General features: G+C 38.9%; 1 protein-coding gene across 1 annotated transcript; it reads left to right on the forward strand.

Moving 5' to 3' along the window:
• Positions 1 to 2,492: 2,492 nt before the first annotated feature.
• On the forward strand, positions 2,493 to 4,999 carry LOC122026128 (BTB/POZ domain-containing protein At1g21780-like). Its single transcript, XM_042584769.1, has 4 exons — positions 2,493 to 3,005; positions 3,111 to 3,256; positions 3,972 to 4,072; positions 4,238 to 4,999. Exons 1-4 carry the CDS (start codon positions 2,872 to 2,874, stop codon positions 4,556 to 4,558), a joined length of 702 nt encoding a protein of 233 aa, XP_042440703.1. The 5' UTR covers positions 2,493 to 2,871; the 3' UTR covers positions 4,559 to 4,999.
• The last annotated feature ends 5,890 nt before the right edge of the window (positions 5,000 to 10,889 follow it).

The following is a 10,889-nucleotide window of genomic DNA, read 5'->3' on the forward strand; positions in this document are numbered from 1 at the left end:
AGGTGTTGGATATGTAGATGCATACTATGCATAAGATTTAGATGACAAGAGATCTTAAACATGATACTTATTTACTGTGACAAGAGGAACTATCTGTTGGAAGTCTATGATACAATCTATTATTGCATTGTCTACTATGGAGTCAGAGTACATGGCAGTAGCTAAAGCAGCGAAGGAAGTTTTATGGCTTATAGAGCTAGTCGGAGAACTTCGTGTTCAGTAAGGTAGAGTCAAGTTATTATGCGATAGTTAGAGTGTTATTTATTTGACAAATAATTAGGTGTATCATGGGAGAACCAAGTACATTGATGTGAGGTTTCACAAGATCAGATAGCTGATTGCTTCAGGGAAAATTCAAGTTGAAAAGGTTCACACTGCATACAATGTTGTAGACATGTTGATAAAGTCAGTGACCACAGAGAAGTTTAAGCATTGCTTCAAATTCATCCATATTTCTATATGCTAGAGGAAGGAAGATCAGACCTAGAGACTCAGGTGAAGTTTTGCTCAAAAACTTATGTTCTTTGAAGGGGTGAATTCATGTGCGTAGATTATATACACTCTTATGTATGTTTTGACGCACATTCACATACTTTACGCATGCTTTATCTATGCATTTTTACACCTCTTGTCTTACTTTTAGCATAATTACTCTTATTTGTCGGAGATCTACTCTTTGTGCATTTTCTATTTACAGGAACCATTTTTGGAGCAAAAATGGCATTTTACAGTCGACCCAGAGAGCAAACAAAGGAAAATGACACTGGTCGTGTGACCCCACATGACCGTGTCAAAGAAGTAAGGAGGAGGATGTCTCTGGCCGTGTGAAGCCACACGGTTGTGTGGCTTCACTAGAGGAGGAGCAAGTCATGGTCGTGTGATCCCACACGATCGTATCACCAATTCAACAGTAAACAAAGCACGGCCGTGTAAATTCGCGCCACCATGCAACATTTTCAGAGGACAAGCAGACTTCAGCCGTGTGAATCCACACTGCCATGTGGCAAAGCAGATAAGAAAAAGAACACGGTCACATACATCCACACGGTCGTGCAACCCATCTAGAGGCAAAGCAGAAAGCGACAGTGTGAAGCCACACAGCCGTGTCATCCAAGCCGAGACCATAAAGATTTCGGTCGTATGGATGCCACACGGTCGTGCCACGTGTCGTGTGGTGCCTATGCCATACACTATAAAAGGGGGTTTCTTCCCCTTTCTAAAGGAGGAAGGCTCTCCCTTTGGGGAGATCCATCTTGGTGCTGATCCACATCTTCTCCAACCTCCATTTGATGATCAAAAGCCATTTTCATCACCGCATTGACTCTAGAAGTTTGGGATTGGATCCAAAAATCACTCAACGTATTGGATAAGCATTTCTTCTCCTTTTCCTTTCTCATTTGGGATTTTAATACTAGTAATCTATATGTCTTTGGATCTCTATCTTATTGCCATGGAGTAGATCCCTTGTTCGAGGATTAAGGGAGTAGTTGTGGTGTGATTTGATGTCGAACTCATGGATATGTCAATTTCCTGTCTAAATGATGTTAGCATGCTTTGTATCTATTTGATCCTATGTGAATGCATGTGTTTGGGCTTAATTATCTTGTTTGATTGAATATTTGTGTGTGTTTGTGGATCCCGTAGAGGGATGTCCTGGATCGTATGATCGAGGGACGCTAGTGATAGGCAGATCCCGTTAACGGACATCTAGGATGCCATCTTGAAAGGAGAAGCAAGTCTCTACAAGGAAGTGGATAATTGTATGCAATTATAACTTCATCTCTATGTGTATTGACTAGTGTGTGTGTTTTTGTGTTGTATGACCGAGGGGCCCTAGTGATAGGGATAACCTGTTAACGGACTTCGTAGGAATCACTCCTATTGATTGGTGGTGATGTTGATCTAAGTCTCTTGACGGTTGTCCTCTGCAGGGGAGAACCGTCAACTTCCTACAAATGCAATGGAATTAGTGAATTAGTGAATTAAGTTGCATTAATAAATATCACAACTAAACTGAACTCCTAGAATACTCGTAAACCCAAGTTCCTCTTTCATCTTTCTTATTTCTAAATCTTATTTCTTTTACTTAGCACATTTCTTGTCTTAGTTAATCGTTTAGTTAGTTCTATATGAGACATTGTTAGTGCTTATAACCAATCCTTGTGGGTTCAATATCTTTTTATTACGGACGACGAAACCATGCACTTGTGGTTCGTAACATGAATATTTGTCAAGGTGAAGTTGTTGATGTGTGGTTCATAACTGAGTGAATGATAATGCGAGAGACGTCAAACATGAAAAGAGAGAAACAATGAAAAAAAATCTATTATGATTTTTCGTAATAGAATTTTATTAAGATTTTTTCATAATAGAATTTTGTTACATTTTTTATACAAAATTCTATTATAATTTTTCATATCTATTTTAACATGTTATGATTTGAATACTATTTATTCTCCTCATTCTTCTTCTTCCTCATATTTGTTCTTACATGTCATTGCCTTATTAACCTCACACAATCTTTACTTTTTTTCCTCTTCCTCTTCCTCTTCCTCTTCCCTCTCGTACGAGAGATTGAGATGTTGCCCTCTTTGCATAACACTCCCTTTTGTAATATATCAATCTCCAGCAAAGGAGCTTTTAGGTTTTTTATTATTATTATTATTTTCAATCGAGCCATTAAACGCCGACCCAGCCCTTGAAACAGACCGCCACCATTAGCAGCCCCAGTGCGGAGGCGACGCCGCCGAGCACGGAAAGGAGACCTCCCATTGGCTGGACTCCGTGGGTTATCACTGGTATTCTGCTGCGTCAGCTTCTTCACCGAGCAAGCGCGAGAGGAGGAGGAGACGGGCGGAGACAGAGAGAGCGATGAACACTGGAGCGGCGAATTCCAGCGACTCCAAGGTGGAGACGATCTCGAGGTTGGCGCAGTGGAGGATCGAGAGCTTCGGCCCTTGCTCCTACCGCCGCTCCGAGTCTTTCAAGCTCGGCATCTGGAATTGGTTTGAATCTCTTCCTATCCGAAAGTTTCCCATTTCCCCTAGGCGTTTAGGGTTTAAAATTAGATTATCATTTCTAAAGAAAAATTACTGTTTTGGGGTTCTTAGGTACCTCACGATCGAGAAGAGCCGTTACATGTACATCCGGCTCTTCCCGATACCTTGCAGGGTGTTGAAAGAACAGCCGCCGGTCGCTAGATTCGTGGTGCGGGTCTCTTCCCCTGGTCCTAACTGCCAATGCTTCGTCTCGTCTGGTATTCTATATCTTTGTTTGTCAAGAGTAGCTTGTTTGAGCTTACATATCAGTTTGCCTTTCCTGGAGGATTCAAAGAAACTGATTTATTGATTGATTGTTTTAATTCGAGCTATATTTTATAATCGTGAATTGGTTCCAAGAGCCTGAAAAAGGCCATTAAGGTTGAGCAATAAAATTAAGACCTGGAGACGGAGCTTCCTCTAGTTCCAATTTAATCATTGATTGCACTTGGAATCTTTTTTTTTTTTTTTGACAGCACTACCATCAAATGGGAGTAATGGGAAATCCTTGAAATGCTGAATCATGGACCTTTCAGTGGGACTTATCCTATCGTTTAGTCTTGAGCTAACTCCATTGTTATAGATCAAAATGTACTTCTCTGTCTTGTAAAATGTAAATAGTCCAACAAGGAAAGAAAATTCCTTGTTTTCACCCCAAAAAAAAAAGAGAAAAACTTACTTTTATCTATCTGAAAGCAAAACCAAGACAAGTCTTCTCAATGGCTAACCACATTTTGTGAATACCAAGTTGTGTTTCATTCACTTATTAAGTTTTGATAGGTGGACTGAGAGTTGAAGGTATGATTGAGTTTTCAATTAATTTAAAGTTAAATGGAGAAATTTTACTCATAGGTTTCTGTTCAGCAAATAATTACTATAATTTCTAGCAATTTTTATTCATCTTATATCCGACGAGCCATTACTTGATTGTAGTTATGGATAGGCTTCTTCAAACAAGTGAAGATTTTGTCTGGCCGGTTGATTATATCTTTCAAGGACGCTTTACAATTGACGTGGAGTTTCTGTCCTTGAATGTAAGGATTTCAAAAGATAGGCAATGAAGCTTGCGAAACATTTAAATTGTTTTCATTTATTTCTTCCATAAATTATTATCTTATATATGCTTACACTGGTTAATCTCTACTGAATTATGTTTCGACTTTTATTTCTCATCACACATCATATGCTTATGATTGTAGGGAGGAGATCCCTATCCATTATGGTGTACCGAAGGGTTGCTAAAATCTGTATCAAGCAAAACCAGTCTTCAATGTCTCTCTCCAATGCTTCAAGATGGAATCCATGCTGATGTTACAATCAAAACTTCAAATGGTTTTCTCAAGGCCCACAAAGCCATTCTTGCCTCGAGTTCCCCCTTGTTTGAAAGCATGTTTCTGCATGACCTCCGAGAGAAAGAGTCCTCAACAATCGAAATAGAGGACATGTCATTAGAAGCTTGCTCAGCGCTTCTTGGTTTTATATATGGGGCGATCGAACAAGAGGAATTCTGGAAACACTGAATCACATTGCTCGGTGCAGCAGATAAGTATGATATTGCTGATCTCAAAGATTGCTGTGAGGAGAGCCTCTTAGATGATATCAACACCAGCAATGACCTTGAGAGACTTCATGAGGCATGGTTGTATCAGCTTAACAAGCTGAAGAAGGGATGCTTGCTGTATTTGTTAGACTTTGGCAAGATATATGATGTGAAGGATGAGATCAATACTTTTTTTCAGCATATTGATAGGGAGCTAATGGTCGAAATGTTTCATCAGATTCTCACTGCATGGAAGCCTGCATGACGACCCCAGAGTCGTATGTGATGTAAATTGAAAATGATAGGTACCTGCCAATGTTGTTCATGTTTCTTGCAGTCCTAGTTCTTAATGTTTAATGTGATTAGCATGAACAGTTGTGTTTTTTCATGTATAGATGATATGCAAATATCTTGGCTTATCTATTAATTCTATGTTTTCAGGCTGATTGAAGCTGAATTATTGCATGTTTGCTTGATGGTAGATTCATGTTGCATTTCAGTAAGGAAATATTACGAAAATTCTTGTGGAAAAGGTCATTTTAAAAATTCTACAATTGGTCTTCTTTCCCTTTTGTACCTCCATTCCCTTAAATGAATCCTACTCCGGCGATTTGTTGCTAGTGGTGACAAAAGGTGAATACGTTTATCCCCAGTGTCCCTGCCAACCCGTCTCAGGGTTAACACGGAGGAGGTAATCACGGAAGGTTACTAGCCTTTGAAATAGTGACTAGCACATAAGGGAGACATTTATCTCGGTTTTATTGAGATTCGAACCCCAGTACTCATGGTGATAACACCTCATGCGCTAGCCACTAGACCCATCCGAGGGAACGACAATTTGCTGCTGGTTCACCATGATCATGTTTTACATGTTCTTTCATAAACTAATTTACAACTTCTAAAATTTTTTTTTCCCAAGAAAATATTGTATAAGGTACTTTATTTTATAGTTATCTCTATATAATTTATTTTCCTTATTGAGTTCAGTTATTATATTCTTAACTGTCATAATATATCATAAATAAATACATTATTTAGTAATTTAGTATAATTTATATGTATGTAATTAATAATTGACTCAATGTAAATTAGAATTGATTTACAAAATCAAGTGACAATTACATTTCTACTCATCATTCGTATGTTCCAATCTAATCAATATTGATCAGTTATATTATACATGTTGGGACCGATGTGCCCGCTAGAGGCGGAGTTGAATAGCGTCTCGTCGCGCGCTTGTCGGTTGCGTCTTGATGATGATATGTAGCGGAAATAAAATACAAGACTCACACAACGCTAACAAGTAGATTTACTTGGTATCCACCTCAAGAAGAGGTGACTAATTCAAGGATCTACACATGACACGCTCCTTCACTATGAACAACTCCTTCTCAGTTGCAGCCGGAGGCGGAGAAGCCTCATACAAACTCACACACAACAATACAACTCACACAAGAAGAAAATACAAGATATAAATGAAATACACCCTTCTTCTTGCTTACTTGTTGCTTGTTGTTGCCTCTTGAACCTTGGGAATGCACCCAAGCGCCTTCAAGAACTGGCGGTGAAAATCGGGAGAAGCTTGCATGAAAATCGCTAAAAGCTCGCATGAGAAATCGTAAAGATCTGGCGAAGAAAACGCTCCGCCCAGGCTATATACAGTGCCTCCAATCGATTGAAATCAACCCCAATCGATTACCACGTCAGTACCGCTCCATCGTAGCCATCCATCACCTGCATCATACGCAACGGTCACTTCCCAATCGATCGACTGATCAATTGGGACTGCCTGAATCGATCGCCTGATCGATTCAGCGCCTTTTTGTGCTCTCGCATCCGCGTGAGAGCTTCTGCTGCCCAATCGACCGACCGATCGATTGGCAGCTCCCAATCGATTGCCCGAACGATTGGGAAAGTCTCTGTGCTCATGATTTCACATCTCAATCGATCGGCCGATCGATTGGGCCTTCCCACAATCGCAGCACAGTCCAAACCCAACTTCCGGTCAGCCGTGACCTGTTGGGTCTCCATGCCTAGCATTTGGCCAAACTCGACCAACCTCGAACTAGCCTTCTAGCCTCCTCCATCAGCCTTGCGTCCCTCGGATATCTCCCCATCCTTCACGCCTTGCCTTCAGGAGCTTCCTTCGACCTCATCCTAGTTGTCGGGTCTTCCTTGCCAAGTCATACCAGGACTTACCTTGCCAAAACCACATGCTTGGACTTACACCCTTTGCCAAGATCACACTTGGACTTTCCAATTGCCTGGCTCCTCACCAAGACTTTATCTTTTGCCAAGATCACACTTGGACTTTCCAATTGCCTGACTCCTCACCAGGACTTTCCACTTGCCTGGCTCCTCACCAGGACTTTCCAATTGCCTGGCTCCTCACCAGGACTTTCTCCTGCCTAGCTCCTCACTAGGATTTTCCCGTTTCCTAGCTCCTCACCAGGACTTTCCCTTGCCTAGCTCCTCACTAGGACTTTCCAAATACCTAACATCCAGTTAGGACTTTCTCAGTCAAGTCTCCTGTCAACCTTGACCTACTTGACTTGTATTCTCATCAACCTGGTCAACCCTTTGACCATCTCCATAACCGGACGATTGTCCCAACAATCTCCTTATATTGTCAAACATCAAAACTCAAATCCCGACTCAAGCTTGACTCAACTCAAGCGTAGTCAAACTGGTCAAACTTGACCTAGGGAAATTACCCCAACAGTCTCCCCCTTTTTAATGTTTGATAATACCTCTAAGTTAGGCTAAATCCCATAGCCTTAACCTCTTCTTTATACCAAGGCTAAATCTCATAGCCTTAACTTCTTCTTTATCAGAAGGCTAAATCTCATAACCTTAACCCTTTTATGACAAGGCATGAATGAAGGTTTCCTTCATTCTCTCCTTTTCCTAGAGGGCAAACTCCCCCTTCTTGGGATGAAGGCCTAACTTAACCTTCCATTCTCCCCCTTTGTCACACATCAAACCAAGAAAACACACTCTTCTCCATAAGAGTTAACTCTATGTTGTTTACAACCTCATATGTTGTTAACAACCCCACAATGAAGATCTCATATTCTTCATTGCCGCCAAAACTCTCCCTTGAGCTCTACTTCACTTCACAATGCTCATCCTAGAGCATGCATCAACTTCCCAATGAAACTCCCATTCATTGTATTCAATGCTCCCCATTGAGCAGTAATCTTCTTCTCAATGCTCATCCAAGAGCATTTTTCACTTTACCAATGAAGGTCTGATCCCCTTCATTAATCCAATGCTCCCCCTTGAGCAGTAACCTGCTCCACAATGCTCATCCGAGAGCATTTATCATCCTAGGAATGAAGATAACCAATCTTCCATTGTTCCCCAATACTCGACCCTGAGTATTATCCATCACGAAGGTTTAACACCCTTCCAAGGTCCTTGAAAGTAAATTTTCATGCATTCAAGGAGTAACTCCCCCTAAAAATATGGTTAAACTTCTGTCAGTGCACCAACCATGACTTGGAGATCCTAAACAGTTAGGAAAACCAAAACTTGAAGTTTTGATGTTCAAAATTCAATAATGAAACTAAACCCCAACCTAAACTTCACCTAAGTCTACCTTAACCAATCCATACTTGCTTTCATCATGAAAACTCCCCCTAAATATATACAAGTGTATTCTAGAGGGTTAAGAATGGTTAATGACCCTTGAAAATCAAAACTTGAAGTTTTGAGGTTCCAAAATTCGAAATTGAACCTAAACCCTATCCTAAACTTCACTTTGATTTATCTTAACCAATCCATGCTTGTTTTCATCAAGAAAACTCCCCCTAACTGTATATAAATGTATTCTAAGGGATTTGGAATGTTTATTGGAACTTGAAGTGGCTTAAAGTGCTGAAATCAGGCTTTTCAGGCCAAAATTAGACTTCCCAATCGATTGAAGTTGGGACTCAATCAATTGAAATCACTTCAATCGATCCATTGATCGATTCTGTAAGCTACTATTCGCAGAAATTCACTTTGAATCGATCAGCTGATTGATCCGGCCTGGGTCAATCGATCGACTGATCGATTCACTGACTCTCTGTTTACAGGAATTGGCTTCCCAATTAATCGACTGATTGATTAAAACCATCCCAATCGATCAGTTTATCGATTGGGTTTCTGATTTTTCTGAAATTTAGTTTCAGCGAAATTCAAAAACTCCTCAAAAATTCTACAAAATTACAAAAATCGTGAAAATTCATATAGATACTCTTTAGGGTATACTCTATCAAGGAAAAATAGTTTTCTATAAAAATACTTCCTATTTTTAAAGAGTGACACAAATTTGAAAACTTCAATGTTTTCTCCTAGTTTGTGTTTAACTTTTCAATGATGATTACTATCAAAAGATAGTCTTCACCAAGGTTTTCCAAAAGCTTTTTAAAAATATTTTTAAAACCAATATCCAACCATGTTCTTTGGGCTCAATGCACATGACTTGTACATTAGTTTTCCCAATGATTGGAAAACACATAACTATGTGTTTTGATGAACCTAAAACTCAACAAGATGCACTAAATCAACATTTTGAGTTTTGTTCAACATTCTAACATCTCACTTGTATCTAATGTGTACTAAAACACATACAAGTCACCTTATGGTTCTTTGTGATATGTACATTTGGTTTTCCCCTATACTAAGGGATCATGCATAACTATGTAGGCATTATGAAATTTATGATCATCCACCTAGGATGTCACTTGGTATACTCCCACTTGTTAAAATATTTACCATTCATAATAAATGTCATTTGTCCTTAATAGCAAGGGAATTAAAATAATGCATGATGTTATATGGCATACATCAAGATGAGCATGGAAAAGTGAAGAGAGAACCTAAATCTAAGCCAACACTCAAATGTTTATAATAAAAGTAATGCTCACTTCATCCAACTAAAGATAGAGAAAAATTATTCACTAAGCATACTAGCACTAAGGATTGAACACATAAGTGAAGAATAAGCGCGCTATAATTTTTGCAATAAGGAATAAACAATTATGATGTGATGAATGATACAACTAGAAAATTTTATTATGCAAAAAAGGAATATAACAAAGACTAAACTAAACCCAATACATCCCCCCAAACTTAAACTTTTCATTATTTGAATGAAAACCAAAAACAGTGTGAAGGAGATTTGGAATAAGAGAAGTTACCAATGATGCATGTCAAATGCCAAAGTCATTAACTTCTTCATAAGATAGTTGCACTCCTCCTAATCTTTGAATCCTACAAAAATAAGACAAGAAAAATAAAGTTGAGAGATTGGGTTATTGAAAAATAGAAAAGGAAAGACAAAGAGAAATGAAAACAAGAAAGAAAGTTGGGTTGCCTCCCAAAAAGCATTTGTTTTAGGTCATTAGCTCACCCCTCATTAGATTCATCTAAATCTCGCTCTTGAAGGGGTAAGATATTTCAACACCTTCTTACTAAGGTTTCTCATTATGGAAAGAGCTTTCATCATAGGAGCTATAAAGTGAAGTATCGCTCTCTCTATCTTCGTCTCCTTGAAAGAATATTCAGGCTGACAGGGATGATTCAGATTGAGCTTCAAATTTTTGGCCTCATAAAAACCTACACGCCCAAGGGAAAAACATACCTCCCATAAGCATTCTATATAAGATAGAACTAGAACATATCAAGATGAACTAAGTATGTATCAAAAATTAAATCACATCGAACAAAATCAATTACAAGTACCTCTATGGAATTTTCTAAAAGATCACTAAAAATACTAACCTTGCATTACTGAGAGGTACTTGAAAGTTCTAAATAAGTGGATGTGACTTTCTCATGGTCTTATAGTGGCTCTAGCTTTAGCTCAAGTGGTGGTACCTCTGAAGGTGATGATTCTTGGGGCTTTAATCGCGCTACACAAGACTCTACACATTTATCATCAACAAATTCTAATCTTACAAATTCCATAGTGTTAATTGGTTGTGCAGTAGCAAACTTGAAAAAATCATAAGTCCATAAGGCAAGTAAACACAATAGAGCGCAAGTACCACCCAATACAAGACATCGTATAACGAGGAGAAGTTGTTGCTGCCTAGATTGCATCAGATGATAGCCTGAGAGATCCTTTCACTAAATGCCCTTAAGGCAAGAGCTTTTTATGGGCATGTTGAAGGGTTGGGAATTAGATCTATGGCAGAAGATATGGCAGCTTAGTCTTTTAGTATAAGTGGGAGATTGTTAGATGTATACTAAAAGCTTAGCTTTTGTATAAACATATATTTAGAAATAAAGAATCACAATGGTCAAATGTCTACATTTATTTA

Source organism: Zingiber officinale, chromosome 10A (genome assembly GCF_018446385.1).
Source record: "Zingiber officinale cultivar Zhangliang chromosome 10A, Zo_v1.1, whole genome shotgun sequence".
NCBI classification, from domain to species: Eukaryota; Viridiplantae; Streptophyta; class Magnoliopsida; order Zingiberales; family Zingiberaceae; genus Zingiber; species Zingiber officinale.

Coding starts and splice junctions, on each gene's coding strand:
- LOC122026128 (XM_042584769.1), top strand. CDS start 2,872: ATGAACACTGGAGCGGCGAATTCCAGCGACTCCAAGGTGGAGACGATC. Junction 3,006..3,110: donor AAGCTCGGCATCTGGAATTG/GTTTGAATCTCT, acceptor TGGGGTTCTTAG/GTACCTCACGATCGAGAAGA. Junction 3,257..3,971: donor CCAATGCTTCGTCTCGTCTG/GTATTCTATATC, acceptor ACTTGATTGTAG/TTATGGATAGGCTTCTTCAA.